Consider the following 18975-nt stretch of genomic DNA (forward strand, 5'->3'; position numbering starts at 1 on the left):
TATGGATGGAGGCATAAAAGTAATAAAAACAGCTGCCTTGAAACTAGATTGGAAGAAGATGGCCATGATTTTAAAAGTGGAGGAAGAAACATCAATAAACTGTGCTATGCTGACACCATTACCTTGACAGAGGAAAATGCAAAGGATTTGCAAATCCTAGTAATAAAAGTCAAGAAGCACAGTGGAAAAATGGACTAAGAAAACCAAAAATAATGAAAATAGGTAGAACAACCAGCTTTAGAACTCACAATGAACACATCAAAGTGATGGATAGACTCTGTCTTTTAGGATCAACCATTAACAGTAAAGGAATATGCCGCACACTTTCATTTGGCAGAGCAGAAATGAAGGCCTTAGAAAGGTTATTCAAATGCTGTGATTTGTATATAGCTATGAAGGTCAGATTTTTGCAAGCCATAGTATTCCCTGTGACAGTATATAGAAGCAAAAGTCAGACTTCAAAAAAGCACAATAGGAAGAGTACCGACACTTTTGAATTGTGATGTTGGAGACAATTCCTGAGAACATCGTAGACCCAAAATGAACAAACGCATCATCGAACAAATAAAACTATCTTATTTTGGATGCATTATGTAAAGACCTAGCTCTCTGGAGAAGGCTCAGATGCGGGGAACAGTGAAAGGAAAGAGAAGAAAACAATGAACAGCGCAAGGCGGATGGATTCATTTACATTGGCAGTAGGTACACCATTAGAAAAATCAAGTTTGGACAATCTATATGGTTGCTAAGAGTCAAAAATATCTTGATGGCACATAATCAGTCAATAATAGGCAGAGGTGAACATGACTTCCATCACTTCTGAATAATGTAGATCCTTTTACAAATTAGCTTGAAATTAGTTCTTGCTCTAGAAGTAGCTTTATTGAATAATTTAACTTTTTGAAAATAATGTAGAAGAACTTCTATGTCTTCAATTTTTTCCTAGTCTATTTTCCAGTCATCTTTACCATATCCATCTAATTTGTTTCCTCATTTACCTTTAAAATAGTGAAACTATTCCATCCCCAAAGTTTATTTTGTTGTTTTCTGTCTTCAATGGAAAGGAGGAACTGTGTTTTTTTTAACTTGATCTGTGAGATGGTTTCTGAGTGTGTGTGTGTAAAGAAAGAAATTATATGCAGACAAAGAATGAATTAATTTGATAAAGAGGATTCTTTATTTTACAGACAATGAATTTTAATTAAAAGTTGTTGATTTAATTATAATTTATATATTTTGTTGTGGCCATGTCTCATAGCAACTCCTTGAAGATATACATGCTTATATACATTCATATGTGCAGTGTCATTTGCAAGCATGTCACATAGACCTTATTTCTTATGAATCTGGAATGGGAGAGCAATCTCCAAGTTTGGTTTAAGGTAGAGTTAGCAAGCCAAAGTTCACAAGATGGGAAATATGACCATAATATAAAGCTTCTGTTTGTGCTCATATTGATTCTTATCTGCTTTTTCTTTCTAACAACTTCCTTTGGGGAAAACATGGTATTATCCAATTGGAATAATCATATAAATTATACCAATGCTCTCTTTGTGAATTTTCAGTTAAGTTTACAAAATTATAACAACACAGTTGTAGTACCCAAGATATATTTGTAGCATGACAGGGAATTGATTAAAATTAGATATGGACAGTCCTAGTATGTAGAAGTGTTTAGCAAGTACTGTTTTGGAGTCAAGCCAATTTTAGGTATTATATACCTAAATAAATAGTTTTAAGATATATTTACATGAGTTTGAATCTTTTAAAATGTTTTAGAAGTGAATATATTGTTTAAAATTGTTTAGCTGACACTGGGAATAGTGCTGCATGCAGCTCTAATGGTTAAGGCTTTTCAATTAAGGAAAATGTGTATTCAGCACCTCTTAATGGTTTCTGACATAAAAGGTTACCATTTCCTGCTTTATAGATGTCTCATATAACTAAAGATAGAAGAGAGCAGCCTGCTGTTTTGCATATTTGGTTCTAGATAAGATCAATATTGTAGACCTCAAATTAAGCAGACTTTTATTTTGCTCTGTAGCAGTTAATTGACTAAAGAAACTATAGGCATTCATCAAACTATGAACAGCAACTTGTAATTTTTCCTGGTCTCAAGAATCAAATGCTAAAGGACCAAAACTGTCCTATGGCTTTGGAAAATATAAGATTCCCATACACCAAATTATTGCATGTAGTGGGGTCTCCCAGGTCTCTGTTCTGGGCCCAGTGCTCTTCAACATTTTCATCAACGATTTGGACGAGGGGATAGATGGGGAACTCATCAAATTTGCAGACGACACCAAGCTGGCAGGAATAACCAACACTCCAGAAGACAGGCTTAAGATACAGGAGGACCTGGGCAGACTTGAACACTGGGCGCTATCTAACAAAATGAAATTCAATGGTGAAAAAAGCAAGGTTCTACATATAGGCAAGAAAAACCAACACACAGGTATAGTATAGGGAGTACCTTGCTCTATAGTAGTAACTGTGAGAGGAACCTCGGAGTCCTAGTGGACAATCACCTAAATATGAGCTAGCAGTGTGCTGCAGCTGCCAAAAAGACCAACACAGTGCTAGGCTGCATTAACAGAGGGATAGAATCAAGATCACGTGAAGTGTTAATACTACTTTACAATGACTTGGTAAGACCACACTTGGAATATTGCATCCAGTTTTGGTCACCGTGATGTAAAAAAGATGTTGAGATTCCAGAAAGAGTACAGAGAAGAGCAACAAAGATGATTAGGGGACTGGAGGCTAAAGCGTATAAGAAATGGCTGCTGGAATTGGGTATGTCTAGTTTAATGAAGAGAAGGACGAGGGGGGACATGATAGCAGTGTTCCAATATCTCAGGGGCTGCCACAAAGAAGAGGGAGTGAAGCTATTTTCCAAAGCGCCTGAAGGCAGGACAAGAAGCAACGGGTGGAAACTAATCAAGGAGAGAAGCAACCTAGAACTAAGGAGAAACTTCCTGACAGTTAGAACAATTAACCAGTGGAACAACCTGCCTCCAAAAGTGGTGAATGCTCAACCACTGGGAGTTTTTAAGAAGAGACTGGACAGCCATTTGTCTGAAATGGTATAGGGTTTCCTGCCTGAGCAGGGGGTTGGACTCGATGACCTCCAAGGTCCCTTCCAACTTTATTACTACTACTACTACTACTACTACTACTACTACTACTACTACTATTATTATTATTATTATTATTATTATTATTATTATTATTATTACCAATCTTGGAAGAACAGAAGGCTGAGTCAACCTTGAGCCGCTCAGGATCAAATTTGTGACTGTGAGCAGAGTTTGCCTGAAATACTGCATTCTAACCACTGTGTCACCACAGCATCATCATCATTATCATTATCATTATTATAATAATAATTGTTAATTTATTTTATAAATGTGGAAGACAACTTATCTAGTAAGGTAAGATGAACTGTGGAAGTTCTCCAATAGACTTGTTTCATTCAAAAGTTTCAGTCAGGGCCTAAGGAAAATACAGTTAAAATCCTTTTATATTAGAGCATTAGAAGTTGTACAAGTAACTCTAAGATTTTTAGGAATGGTTTTTAACTGCTCTCAGTCTCACCTCCCAAGATCCAAAAACAAATTTATCAATTGAAAAATAACAAAGCTCCTGGCAACTATTTAGTCCAATCAAAATTCTTACAATTAAATCCTATATGGTGGGTGATGACTTTGATTTCTCTGTGTAGCCACAAATAATCCTGTATGTCTCCTTAAAAATTGGCTTAACTCTAGCAATACTAAATTTATGAAAACATGAATAAATTTTTGTTTGGATTACTGCAACACGGTCTATATGGGACTGTCTTTGGAGTTGTTCTGAAAGCTGCAAATAATCCAGAATGCAATGGCACACAGTTCATCCAAGTAACACCCCTGTTGCATGAACTCCACTGACTTCAAGTTGCAATTCAAGGTGTTAGTTATCACCATTAAATACCTACTTGCCCAAGGCAAAGGTTACTTATGGGAACCACATCTCCTTGAAAATATCTGTCTGTCCTAATTGTTAGATAGAGAGAGGGTGCTCCAGGTCTTCTCCTTCAAATGTTGTCATCTGATGGGACATGGGAGGTACACCTTTGCAGTTGTTTCCCATCCTTTGGAACAGGCTCCCACCTGAAGTCTGAGGGATTCCTACTCTTTTATCCTTTCAGAAGGCTATGAAGATCTGGCTCTTCTCACATGCATTAAGCTAGAATAGGAGTTGAGCTGCAAGGATAATTGGTCTGGCACTTGGGTGGGGGATACCTTTCTTTTTAACTATGATTTCTATGGATTGTAGTCGGCAACCTAGAATAATTGCATGAGATTGTCAGTCATATAAATCCTCTAAATATTTACGTACATACATATGACTTTGCAATTTTTAAACCAATTAGCCTTCTATCTGTAATCAGAAAAAAATATATGCTAAATTTACTGTATCTCCACAAATCTCTGTATTGGATGTTGTCCCAAACATTTTTTATCTTAAAGCAAAACACTCAACCATGAATCAATGTACTATATTATATTATTTAGCTTAAAAATGTTACAGGCAACTCTCTATGCAATTATTATAGAATGACTATGGAGGAAACTAGATGCTACAGCAATAGAGCATTGTCTTCTTAGCCTGATAATACTATTATATAAGGATACAACTACTCAAGTTAAGGTAATATTTTTGGTAATCTTACTAGCAAAGAGTTCCTAACCTCACTATTGTTCAATTTTTACATTAATAATATTGTTGAGATGTTTGTTATGCAAAATCCTCCCTCCTTTGCCTATCATCCAGTTGATATTCTCCTTTGCGCTGTTGATACACCCTTTTGTCTATAACCCAAGTAGGCCACTGAAGATGTCTGTCTATCTAATTTGTGTCCAGTCCGACTTATGAAGACCTCAGAAGGGCTCACAAAAACTAAAACAAGAGAAGTACAATAAACCATTTAAAATAATTGTAAAAAATAAAGATAAAAGATAGCAAGAACAACAGATTAGATCGGAAGAAGCAAGGAGTCTCACTTTACTTCATCAAAGATCTTGATGATTTGAATTTTACAATCTGGCTATATAACAGCAGAATGGGGGCCATTCAGTTCTCAGGAAGGACCTTATTCTAGAGGACAGACAGTGGTACAGACAAAGCGAGCTTCTAGAGTTCTGATATCTGATATTCTTTAATCAAAGGAACCAAAAGTGAGCAAACCTAGCAAAATTGAATCATATGGGCAGATATTTAAAGCTTTATCATTTTACTTCTCTAGCGAACAGCTTCAAAAGAACTACCCTAAACCAAAAGTATTGGTATTCTCCAGGAAATGCTGCAAGTCCCCAATTAGATGGATGATCAATGGTAAACTCATTGAGCAGATAAACTCCTCTAAATATCTAGGTATTTATTTTCTCCCTGCTAGCCTATTCAAGCAAGATTGCTTGTAGTAAAGCTTAATAATCACCTCTTACAATTGCTAAATTTGCCATTTGGTAATAATTACATCCAAGCTGCTATTAAGCTAAAGTTCTAGGCTTGATGTTATAGGGTACTCAGCTCTGCATTTATTTCTTAGTTTAGATAAGGTAGAATTCTCAATCATTTGGACAGTTGTATCATAATGAAATGAAAGTGAACATAGCTTCCTTTTGGATTTCCAAGATTAATGAGAACAATTTGGCATTTTGTAAGACACAAGGCCAGCATAAAAACACAGTCAACTTGCTCGAGTCTTTTGCCCTGCACAACTTAGTCTATTTTTCAAAAGGAATAAGGTTTTAGTAAGTAAAATATGTTTTGAGTTTTTAATATATCAATATAATAATATGAGGGATTGTTTTCCATGGAATTTGCTTTGAAAACTCTAATTTACAAAGATTTTTTACAAGCCATAGCAACTACCATTTCTCATTCATCAATAACAGAATAACAGAATTGGAAAGAACCTTGGAGGTCCTTTAGTCCAACCCCCTCAAGCTCAAACAGGAGATCCTATACCATTTCATAGAAATGGCTGTACAATTTCTTCTTAAAAGCCTCCAGTGATGGAGCACCTACAACTTCTGAAGGCAAACCATTCAACTGATTAATTATTCTAACAATTTTCCTTACTTCTCGGTTTTTTCCAGTGCTTTGGAGACCCCCCTCTTCTGTATAGCAGCCCCTTAGATATTGGAAAACTGCTACCATGTCACCCCTAGTCCTTTTTTTCACTAAACTAGACTTACCCAATTCCTGCAACCATTTTTCCTATGTTTTAGCCTCCACTACCTTAATTATCTTTGTTGCTCTTCTCTGCACTCTGCTCTAGAGTCTCAGCATCTTTTTTATATTGTGGCAACCAAAACTGGATGCAATATTCCAAGTGTGGTCTTACAGAGGCATTATAAAGCAATACTAACACTTCACATGATCTTGATTCTATTCCTCTGTTAATGCAGCCTAGGACTGCATTGGCTTTTTTGGTGGCTGCAGCACACTGCAGGGTCATATTTAAGTGATCGTCCACTAGGACTCTTAGATTCCTCACACAGTTACTGCTGTTGCGCTAGGAACCACCTATTCCATACCTGTGGATTTGGTTTTCCTTGCCTAAATGTAAAATCTTACTTTTCTCATTATTGAATTTCATTTTGTAGGATAGGGACTACTGTTAGTGTTTGTTGAGAACATTCTGGATCTTTAGCCTATCTTCTGAAATGCTGGCTATTTCCAACAGAAGCAGACCATTTTGTTTAGATATTAAATGTTAATGCTGTGCTAAAAGTAATCCATGTAGCCTGACATACAACTTTTATAAATGTACCACAGATTTTTAAAACAAACCGATACACTGCTATTTTTGCCACAAAGATAAATCCAGAAAGATAAATCTTCTTCACTTACATAGTAATTGTCAGGATACAGTTTTGCAATGTAGTTCATTTCTGCTTGTTTGGGATTTAATTGCTAGTTCTAGAGAATATACAGTAATTAGCTGCACATACTTCTGTGAATGTTTTGGTGCTGTGCCATTTCCTTCATGAACTTTTGCTCCCATTTGCAATAAACGTCAGTATGGCCTATGTCTTTGAACTATGCTGAGGACAAACCTTGTCATTCTCTCCCTCCTCCTCCCTGCTTTATAGGAACTATAAAAATGCTTCCTGCCAATGCAGTTTTTATTTATTTTCACACATATGCTTGACAGATATGATATCGGCTTTGATACATATTTTGTATGCATCCTCATATTAATGCCATTTTATAGCATTAACATTAGCATTAAATCTATACATTTCTAATGAGAAATAATGCTCACAAATAAAGTGTGGTTTACTTTTAGGTAATTTATTCCTTATATTATTTAACGGTTATATTAAAGTGTATTTGTGTGTGTGTAGCAAGTACAGAATGCTTACCAAAATGTTCAAGCAGACAAAAATCGGATGGAAATGAGCAGCCTTCTTGTTTCAACAATTCGTTTAACATCTGTTTTAGTGTCAAAGTATCAGCTTGACCTTTAAAACAGTTTAAAAAAAGAAAAGATTGTGCAAATAAATATATTTCAGAGAAATATGACCTCCTATTTGGCTCATTGTGCTCATTCCTTCTGGTCATATACAGTGCTAACTGTATCAGCCATAAAACATGGAAAGAATGATATTTCATTAAAGTGAAGTTTTAAGGTGAGATTAACACTCTAACATTTCCTGAGTGATTCATATGATTAATGCTGAATTCCTGTGACTCTTGAGTATCAAAGATCATCTTGCTAATCTCAGGTCTGTTGTTCTGATCTGCAAATCATGTAGATAGGACTTGTTGAAAGTTCCAACTCTATAATCAACAGGAGAATATGGGCCTTTTTATAGCAGCTCCTGAATTGTAGAATATATTAATCCTGGAAATACCCTGTACTTCTGATATTTCATACAATATATAAGATCATTCTCTTTCAATGGATCTTTGATTCAGTATGAAGATTTCTAGTAGTCACCTACTTTTGCTGTTTTGTTTAAGGCAGTATTATGTTCTGGTTTTAATTGCTGTTATTACTTATACACAATTCAGAGTTGTGGGAGTTTATCAGTAGAGGTAAATAATGTAAGTAAATGAGTTCCCATGCAAAGAAATGGATTGCATTTGTTTCCACTTGATATTCAAAGACTATAATTCTTACTTGGCAATAAATGACAATGCATTATGTGCAACTTGGTTTTCTTTAATGCAAATTCTGCATAATTACTTGGAGACAAATTCTTCTGGAAGATGCAAGGCAGATATTTAAAACTAAGTAATTAGTAACAGATCTCAAATGGTTCTCATACAATTGCACTATTTTGAAAAAAAGAAAAGAAAGAAAGAAAAGAATATGGCATCATAATTTGAACAGTATGTATTTCTAGAAGGATATAAGCCAAACTAAATGAAAACATTAAGTGGACACATACAGTGAATTCTTTGGGTGGTGACTGTTTACTTCCTCTTTGCAGAGCATTGATGGAGGACAATATATTTTAATTTAAAACAAACGAAAATATATTTTAATTTAAAATAATTTTTTTAAACAAAATGTTTCTCTGTAAACTCTTTTTAAATATTTTAGTAATAGAATAATTTAATGTTCTTTAAAAAAAAGAAATATTAAATCTGTTCATCTAAAAATTATTTTTAGGGAAAAACTTTTGTAACTAACCATACATTACTTTCTCTTCCTAACCATCTGAGGAACACTCTACACCTTCCAAATTTTAGCTTATTGTGCCAAAGTCACCATAAATTTAAATGTTTCACAATTATTTTTATATTAAATGCTGCTATATGTATAATTGTAAATATTTCATATCTGTGAAGAAAGTTTAAATTTCTAGTATACCATGATCAACATAAATAAATTCAAGCAGCACATAAAATGTAGATAGCAAAATATTTTTTTAAAGTGAAAGAAAAGCAAAAGTGCCTTGAGTGCATAAAGTTTAATATTAGTATTTGTAACTCAACAAACTATGTGATCTGAGCCATACGCTGTCTCTAACATGTGGTTGCCCAATTTTATTTATATAATTTGTTTATAATTTATATAATAATATACATTATATGCTTTGTTTCTGGGTTAAGAAAATATGCATTAATATTTTCAATTTATTATATTCCTGGAAAGCTGTATAGGGCCATTCTATATATGATGCTTTAATAACTAAACCAAAGCAACTTGAAAGATTCCTGTTCCATTCTGTGATATTTGTACTACAACTTCTTTGACTGCAACAGGTTAATATTCATATTATTCTATTTAATATCCATAAACAATCCAGTGAAGCAATATGTCAGGTGATGATGTTGTAAATTTGCTAATGATATTTGATTTGATTTGTTCTTTTTCATCTAATTCAAAGGTGGAAGTGGGTTTCAAATAATGAAATGGGTGGGGATTTGTGTACTGAAGGGCAATCAGTATTAATACATGCATATTTGACAAGATCTGTTACAGGTAATCCTCGAGTTACGACAGTTCACTTAATGATCATTCCAAGTTATGCGATAACCCCCCCCCCAAGTATTTAAGGCACAGTCCTGAAATTACAAATGTTGTAGCACCACAGCAGTTGTATACCCTTACGAATGACTACAGAGGCACTGCAACATTTACCCTGCCTATCCCCCCTCCACTCTCCACAATTGCTTCCCCTCCATCCTGCCTCCCCGGACTCATTTACCTTGTGAAGATCTGTCTCCTCTTTGCTTCCAGCATCCAATCAGCTTGCAAACACTTTTCGTGCACCGAGAGTGAAATGTTCTGGGTACCGAGATCTCATGGGACTTCAGGCCATGACATCACAGTGCCCAGAAGCTTCCAGTCTCCATGCAAAACATTTACAAGCTGATGGGATGCTTTGAGACAGTGTGATTTCGTTTTCTCAAAGTATCCCATCGGCTTACAAATCTTTTACGTGAAGACTGAAAGCTTCTGGGTGCTGTGATCTTGCAGCCTGAAGCCCCACGAGATCACTGTACCCAGAACATTTCACTCTTGCAAAAGTGTTTGCAAGCCCATCAGATGCTGGAAGCAAAATCGTCCTGCTCTCAAAGAAACTGTGGCAGAGAGAAGACAGATCTTTGCAAGGTAAGTGGCCTGGCATGGCAGGATGGGTGGGGAAGCAATTGCATGAGGTATCTCAGTGGGTTGGGGAAGCCTTGGGTGGTCTTAAGCAGGTGGCCTGTTCCATCACTAGGCTCCCCCCCCCCGTGGCCTTCCCTACTCTGAGATACCTCATGTACTTAATGACCTGCGCATTCAATTAGCAAATGGGTGAGGTAAAGCAGGGCGTTTTCACGTTCATTTTATGTAATGCACTCCAATGAATCTTCGGGTTATAAATGTAATTGTCAAGCTCCATTACATTCGTAATTGGAGGACTACCTGTATATCCATGTGACATGTGTGACTCAAATCGGGCTTTAGCAAAGCTAATATCCTGTCAGTGATCCATGTGGTTGCAAATGTCGCAATAGATTGCTATTATATATTTTCTAGAGTTGTTTAAAACAGCATCCAGGAACTACAATTAGATTGGAATATAGTTACTTTATTAATGCCAAGTTTCTACTAAATTAAGTGTTATAATACTGTTACTGAAAAGAAAGGACAATTATGTCTTATTTATTTCCACATTTGATCCTGGTTATCTACTACAGGCATTTGATACTTTATTTCAGATAGCACTTCTTTAAATTAGATAAAAAACTCTAATGGAGTGCTTTTAAGTATGTATATATTAGTAGCTTATTACACAATATTTTGCTTGCTATGATTCACAGATCTTGGTACATAGATTCTAGTTTGTCTGGCTTATTTTCTAAACATTGGCAGAAGAGATATGAAAGAGAAAACAAAAGGGACTGCCACAATCAAGATATATAGTTGCTTTTGACTCTGTCCATAATTGAATAGGTTGCTTTTATCTCTGTATTTAACCTGCAGACCACATTAAGGGAAAGTGACAGATAATATTATATATTGCACACCTATTAAGAGCAAATTCCTTGCAAGAAGCACATCACTGACTCTTTCAATCATCAAATTTAAAACCCAATGCATGTGATAAAAAATCTTAAAGAGCAACTACCTTTTGTTAGATCAAAAAGGTTTATGGCCATATAGAATTAAATGGGTTTTCTCAAATATAAATCCATACATATATACATATGTACATCTCTTCCTAACATCCTTTTTGAAAAGATAAGCAAATGATTAAAAAATATCCCAACTTTCAGTTGAATGTGACAATTCCTTACTTGGTGGGGGCCATATATATAAATTCAGGTAACCATTCTCCTTTTCCTTGACAACGTCTTTGGCAATTGCCTAACTCCAATTCAGAGCCTTTGCAGAAACTCTTAATACACTGATGTTCCTTAACAAATAGACCTCAGGTTCATATTTTCCTCTTGATCCCAGATAGAATTCCTTGGTAAATGGTTAAACTACTAATGATCTTTTGAGATAACTCTATCCTGTTGCTTATACATTTTAATGCACATTGAATGGTTTCAGAATTGTTTATACATTTTGTATGCAAGTTCAAGTTGATTTTCCCTACTAACAAGTTAAAATATAAAAGCATCAGTGCATTTTTTTTCTAAGTAATTTTTCCATTCCTAGATTGTAACCTCATGGTGGTTAGAAGGCATTTGTATCCCAACAGTGTTGAGCATTCTTAGAAAGGTGACCATAATAGGCATGTCCTAAAGAAAGGCTCAAACTAAATATATATGTTGGAATGGATTATATGGCGACCTCTCAATTATTCTGCCAAGAAAACCAAATAAATAATGTCAACAGGTTAATGCAAGTTGTGCTCTCAACTCATAAGGTATTCAGCTTCCCAACACATTGGGAAGAGCTGAGGAAGAATGTGCGTAGCACTTATGCTTATGACATGGCTGCATTAAAAGTGATATGACACTCAGCTGCTGATGTGCCCAGAAGCCAAAAAAGTTTGATGCTGAAAGGTATGTCTAATATTGTTATGTAGAATGTCAGATCCAGGTGTAAGAAACAAGGCAAAATTCATGTTGTTAAATGAAGGCTGTTTTGAAGGCAAAGGGTGGTCACACCAAATATTGATTTGATTTGGATTTTTCTATATATTTTGTTAATTGATAAAAATAAACTATTAACAGTTCTATTCCTGAAAGCATTCTTAATTTACAGCACTTTTGCACAACTGTCTAGCACTTTTGCACAGTACTGTATATTAGCAAAAGATATTAATGAAATTAAATATATGCATATATTAGAAGAAATGCTTGTAAAAATCAATGCAAATGCTTTTGTTTTCATTTTAAAAAATTACCAAACTATACAAAAAAGGCAGAAGAGATTCACAATATTCATAAAATGGCTAAGTTGAAATTACTTTTGACTAAACATATTTAGGCTTACACTGCAAGTTAGAGCCACGGTTGTGCAGTGGTTAGAATACAGTATTGCAGTCTAACTCTGCCAATAGCCAGGAGTTTGATCCTGACTGGCTCAAGGCTGACTCAGCCTTCCATCCTTCCGAGGTCAATAAAATGAGGACCCAGATTGTTGGGGGCAACATGCTGATATTGCAAACCACTAAGAGAGCTGTAAAGCACTATGGAGCAGTATATAAGCCTAAGTGCTCTTGCTAGTACAGGTTAATTCATCATTTGTCTGTTTAATTCTTTCCTACCAAAAATGGCGATAATCCATAGTTCTTATCTTCAGCCTCTCTACTTACAGCAACTGCAAGACAAATGGAGAGTAAACTGAGACTATACTTGCAAATTTTGCAAAAAAACAGTAGAATATACATGTCCCTATATCAATGACATTTAATGTCAATCATTCTTGTAGTTAGTGGGAAACTAATCCTGGAGTCTGGACAGCAAATTACTCTGTGCAATATTGTATCGATCTGTAGTATGACACCAATATCTAAAGCATTATGTTCATGAAGGTGATTGAAAATAACTGTGTTTAAATGTATTATTTCAAGGCAATCTAATACTCATACACTTAAAGATGGTCATGGACTTTGGAATCTTTGAAGACTGTCAAATGTTTTATGTACCTTGACTCCATTTCATAAAATATATCTTAAACATGGCAAACAGTCTGCAGAAGGCCAGTCTCAAGAAAAATGTTTATTTTCCTGAACTCGACTACTTTATAGGCAGTTTTGGAAAAAAAAATGTCAATAGCTATAGTTTAGTACTTTACATTACTATATATATTATGATTACCATATCTGTAAAACTGTGAAGTGGCAGCAAGTTATCAACATTTTGACAGTTTTTATTTTGTTATTAAGCTGCACAATCCCATTCAAAACTTAGAATTTTCATTAGAATACCCTACTTGAACTGCAAACATGCAGATGACTCCTGGATACAGCAAGGAGATAAAGAAACTCTTTGCCATCTGCAGTCATATGGATTTTTTTATAGCCTTCATAGGATAGCACTGAGGTATGTAACAATTTAACTTCTTTGATTTTGGTTGGCAGATAGTGATTTTGAGTGCAGAATTGTCATAAGCAAAATATTGGAGTATGTATACTAGCAAGGAAATCTTGATAGAACACGAAAAGATTAAGTATTTCTGTGAGACTTTCTTGTCCTGAAATGGGAAATTTTATGTTTTGCTTTCTAAGCATAACTTCTGCAAGTAGGCCTTATCTTGTTGATGTCATTTAATTTTCCATAACCATCTTTTCAACTTATATTAATTTCCAATTTTTGATTCAGTTCCAATTTGTTAAAAATGATATTTACTATATAGGAAAAATGTGTATGTAGGTAGATGAGAATTTCTTATCTATATAAGGCAGCTGCTCCCTTTACATTCTCTCAGTTGTGTTACTTATAATTTGCTTTTTGCTGTCTACTATAATATTATTCCAGTTCCCCAAATGAAACCACCGAGTTCCAAATGTTTATTTTTTTCATGTGCATTCTTGAGTTTTATGTAGAAAATCAGTTTGGAATGATGAAATTGTGGGCAGAAAAAGACTTAAGTATTTAACATCTATTTTTTTTATACTCAAAATTCTTTCCTACTCAAGTTTTAGAAAACAACAACAAAAGACAAAGGCATATTTTTATTATAAGGATATACAGTATATATGTAACATATTTCAAGCCCTTTAACCTAGGATTCTCATTGTTTGCCTCTCTGAGATTCTGTTCAATATAGGTCTATTGAAATAAGTAAATAAAAATAAACAGTTTTCTTAAGTTTGCAGTAATTTGTGTCTGGAAAAGTATCCAGGGACCAAAGGTTTTTTCATTTTGAGGTCAGAGACAAGTCTATAATCCCGGAGGGGAAAATCTGCTCCAGCTTCTGGAAATTGTTTTTTTCTATTGTGTTTACTTGACATAAGCCCTCTCTCACTTCCCCCCCCCATGGTTGCACAACAGATAAATTTGTTCCATAAGTGCAGATATGTGCATGCAAAGATATGTGCTCATGCACACACACTTATATACAATTTAACTGGGAATGAAGAGATTAAAAGCAATGTAAAGGAATAATATTATGTAAACATCTGAGTTGGACATAAATTTAAAATACAAATAAAACAGATTGTTCTACTGGAGTTTTCATAAATCATAGGTATGTTTGCTCCCAAATTTATAACATTGTTTTGAATATGGAGTGTACCTAGAACCTTGTTAAAAGTGTCATCCATTAGATAGAAAATGTGAGATAGAAAAGATAGAAAAATGTGGGTTAGATAGCATCACCAGCAGATGGATTCGTAGTTGGCTGACCGGCCGTACTCAGCATATGGTCTCCAATGGCACTGCATCTACATGGAGGGAAGTGTGTAGTGCAGTGCTCCAGGGCTCTGTTCTGGGCCCAGTGCTCTTCAAAATCTTCATCAATGATTTGGATGAGGAGATAGATGGGGAACCCATCAAATTTGCAGGAATAGCCAACACTCCAGAAGATACGCTTGAGATACAGAAGGATCTTTACAGACTTGAACATTGGGTGCTACCTAACAAAATGAAATTCAATGGTGAAAAAAGTAAGGTTCTACATTTAGGCAAGAAAAACCAAATGCACAGGTACAGTATAAATGGTACCTTGCTTAATAGTAGTAACTGTGAGAAGGATCTCGGAGTCCTAGTGGACAATCACTTAAATATGAGCCAGCAGTGTGCTGCAGCTGCCCCCCCCCCAAAAAAGCCAACATAGTGCTAGGCTGCATTAACAGAGGAATAGAATCAAGATTACATGAAGTGTTAATACCACTTTACAATGCCTTGGTAAGGCCACACTTGGAATACTGCATCCAGTTTTTGTTACCACGATATAAAAAAGATGTTGAGACTCTAGAAAGAGTACAGAGAAGAGCAACAAAGATGATTAGGAGACTGGAGGCTAAAACGTATAAAGAACGGAATTGGGTATGTCTAGTTTAATGAAGAGGGGTGACATGATAGCAGTGTTCTAATAGCTCAGGGATTGCCAAAAAGAAGAGAGTATCAAGCTATTCTCCAAAGTACCTGAAGGCAGGACAAGAAGCAATAGATAGAAACTAATCAAAGAGAGAAGCAACCAAGAAGGAATTTCCTGACAGTTAGAACAATTAATCAGTGGAACAAACTGCCTCCAGAAGTTGTGAGTGCTCCAACACTGGAAGGTTTTAAGAAGAGACTGGACAGCCATTTGTCTGAAATGGTATAGGGTTTTCTGCCTGAGCAGGGGATTGGACTAGATGACCTCCAAGGTCCCTTCCAACATTGTTTTGTTGTTATTATTGTTATTGTTATTATTATTATTGTTGTTGTTGTTGTTGTTATGGAAGAACTCCATGATCTTTCAAAGAAATGAAGGTTCAGGAAAAGTCTTGGCTATCTTATTAATCATAAATTTAAGATAAATAGCAGATGCTGATAATACCATACAATTTTGTTTTAACATATCAGTATTCATCAACACCATAGGTATGAATTTCCTTCTCCAGTCCATTTTAGCAAATAGAATATAGAAAATAAGTCATATTCAAACAAATGACATGTACATATCATTTGGTTAACCTTAACTTTGGGGATTGTTGAAATGATGCTTGAAAGGGAAAGTTTAAACTTCTGTTTCCCATATACTTTTTGTCAATGATTGCAACAGTATTCTTACTCAGACCTAGATTTAAAACAGAATGTGATGATTGTCATATAAATAGCATCATGTATTTAGATTTCCAGAAAATTAAAGATCATAGGGTTTTTTTCTGTTTACAACAGGACTTTATTTAGTTTATTAAGCTATCTTGCTTATCTCCATGGTATCATCAAAATCCCCTGCATTCAAAATTTCCATATTGCTAGTTATGTTGGTTGATACACTGCTATATAATACTGGACGTAAATACGCAAGCTCAGTATGCCATCAAAATATCCTGAAACAATTCAAGGTTTATGAATTATTGTATGTTTTGTAAATAATAATGATTTGTCCTACATAATATGTGGAAATGATCTCTTGCTATTAGGAAAAGACACTTTTTTCCTGCCTCTCACAAAAGCCATTACCACTCATGACTGTCTCCTACCAGACATGTTAAACCAAAGGCAAATAGCCAGGCATGTTTCTAGAAGAAAGGCAGAAATTATTGAACACTTGGGCCACGCCTATGGTAAGAGAAGTTTTTCTTATGGGAGGATAAAAATATTATGCTGGTGACAGATGAAGAAAGAAGAAAATGAGGAAAGAAAGAAAAAGAAAGAAAGAAAGAAAGAAAGAAAGAAAGAAAGAAAGAAAGAAAGAAAGAAAGAAAGAAAGAATATACATGCAAAAACTACCAATTCAAAATGCTGTTCAATTTAAAATCTTCATTGTTAATTTTTTAGCTGATATTATTTTATTAAAAGTAGAAAGATAGAATGCTAACAGAACAAGAGTCGTTCTTTTAAAAAATGAAATAATAGATTTTGAACCCTATGAAAACTTCATTAGATTTGTGTATCAGGAGAATTGTATGAAAAAAAATCAATAATTAATCCACTGCCCAAGTCCCACACAGAAAAAGAGGCATGTGTACTTTTGAAAGAAAAAATTGTGTTAGAAGAGAGGGAAGGCTGAAAGGGAAAATAATTATTTATATAAAATTGTTTATAAATATTAATTGAAAATTATGGTATCTATTCCTTCTTGTCACTTTTGTATGTACGTGTATGTGCATATGTCTGTATACAGTACATAAACATTTCCAAATGGCCATGTATACAGATATACATAAAGCATTACAAAAGCTTAAGAATAAGCATATACAGATGGAATTAGTATGTGAAATAATATAACCACGAGAAATGAGGAAAAATTCAATTGATTTTTTTTTAACTGAAGCAAATAAATTATTTTTGTTAAATTTAAGACAAAGTGAGACTTCAGATGGAATCACACTTTTAGAAATATGCTGTTCCATATGTTCTTCCTGCTGATGTCACTTAACAAGCTGGTTTTGCTATTTTGTATCAAAAATAAATACCTCCCTCAAATTCCTGAGCTTAAAATCCTCCAAACAGGAGGGGCTCTCCAAAAATCTGAAAGTTTTTACAAAATGACAGGATGAATGGATTGAATCCAGGAAAAGGGAAATTTAGACCCTGAAAACAGCAGAACTTTTGTGGTAGGGAATTAAATGCAGAATGTAGCATAGACAGACTCATGATTGAAAACATCAGGGGGTAAATGACCACCTGACCACAATCCTAGGAGTCCGGGATATAACCATAAACCTTCTAAAAGCAACTGTTCATTTTATTGCCATTGTTATTCTGTTACTTAGCTGTGTGTTACTTGCAGGAAGTAATTTAAGCAGATTATGATGATCTACTGAAGCCCTAACTTAATTTTCTATAACTATGGGCATTAAAAGAACAACAATGGGAAAAACAAAAGAAATTAGGGAGGCTTTGTTCCTGCAGCAATTCATGCTTATACTGGATACGGAGGATCAAGCCAAGATGACTAAAAAATATAACTTTAAAGACATATTTTGATAACAATGATTTATCTAGGAGAAATCTGAGTCCAAATGTTCGATTGAAGTTAATGAGATAGTTCTTCATGCACTGTGTCACACTTCTCAAGTATAATTTATATGGAATAGGAAGCTTTTATCTTCTTCAGAGTGAAACATTTTGTCATTATAACACAAGAATTAATGAGAAAATTGTTGCAGGGATTTTGTCATCCAATAAAGATGCTTGCTTGTAAAAAAATAAAACAAAAACTACCCTTTCTGGCTAAATCAGAATTAGAAAAAATATTTTCTACTGTCATACCACTTTATAAATTTCTTCTTTTACATATCGACATAGAAGTCTTCATATTGAAAATAACCGAATAGTATGACTGCTGGATCCAGGCTGAAAAAAAAAAAAATCCAGATGGCTGCAATATACCAGCAGAAAAATAGACAGATTCCAATTCTTTCTAGTGTAAAGTAGCCATGTAGTTTTTTGCAGTCCAAATCTGATGTGCTAGAGCAGATTTCATATCCCCCTGCTCCACCTAAACATCAGCTCTTCATCTGGATAAATGTGTCCCAATTGAAAAAGATTGTGTCTTGGTTAATGGTATAGAAATTCTATAAAATAAACCCAGTGGTTTTTTTCAGAATACAAAATGACAGAGTTGGAAAGACCTTGGATGTCTTTGTCCAACGCCCTGCTCAGGCAGGAAGCCCTAAACCATTTCAGATAAATGGTTGTCCAATCTCTTCTTAAAAACCTCCAGTGTTGGAGCATTCACAACTTCTGGAGGCAAATTATTCCACTGATTAATTGTTCTGTCAGAAAATTTCTCATTAATTCTAAGTTGCTTCTGTCTTGGATTAGTTTCCATCCATTGGTTCTTGTCCTGCTTTCAGGTGCTTTGGAGAATAGCTTGACTCCCTCTTCTTTGTGGAAGCCCCTGGGATATTGGAACACTGC

General features: G+C 34.8%; 1 protein-coding gene across 14 annotated transcripts in view; it reads right to left on the bottom strand.

Annotated features, from left to right (window-relative positions):
* Nucleotides 1-18975, bottom strand: part of ROBO2 (roundabout guidance receptor 2) — a 908846-nt gene that overhangs the window by 451813 nt on the left and 438058 nt on the right. For 12 of the 14 annotated variants that reach the window (XM_039337222.1, XM_039337213.1, XM_039337212.1 and 9 more), the window contains exon 3: nt 7419-7517. The exons of the other annotated variants lie outside the window; for them this stretch is intronic. In XM_039337222.1, coding sequence (XP_039193156.1) covers nt 7419-7517 — 99 coding nt within the window. The remainder of the gene's footprint in view (nt 1-7418; nt 7518-18975) is intronic. 14 annotated transcript variants of the gene reach the window in all.

This window comes from Crotalus tigris, unplaced genomic scaffold (assembly GCF_016545835.1).
Source record: "Crotalus tigris isolate CLP2741 ecotype Arizona unplaced genomic scaffold, ASM1654583v1 scf7180000017672.2133156, whole genome shotgun sequence".
Lineage (NCBI taxonomy): Eukaryota > Metazoa > Chordata > Lepidosauria > Squamata > Viperidae > Crotalus > Crotalus tigris.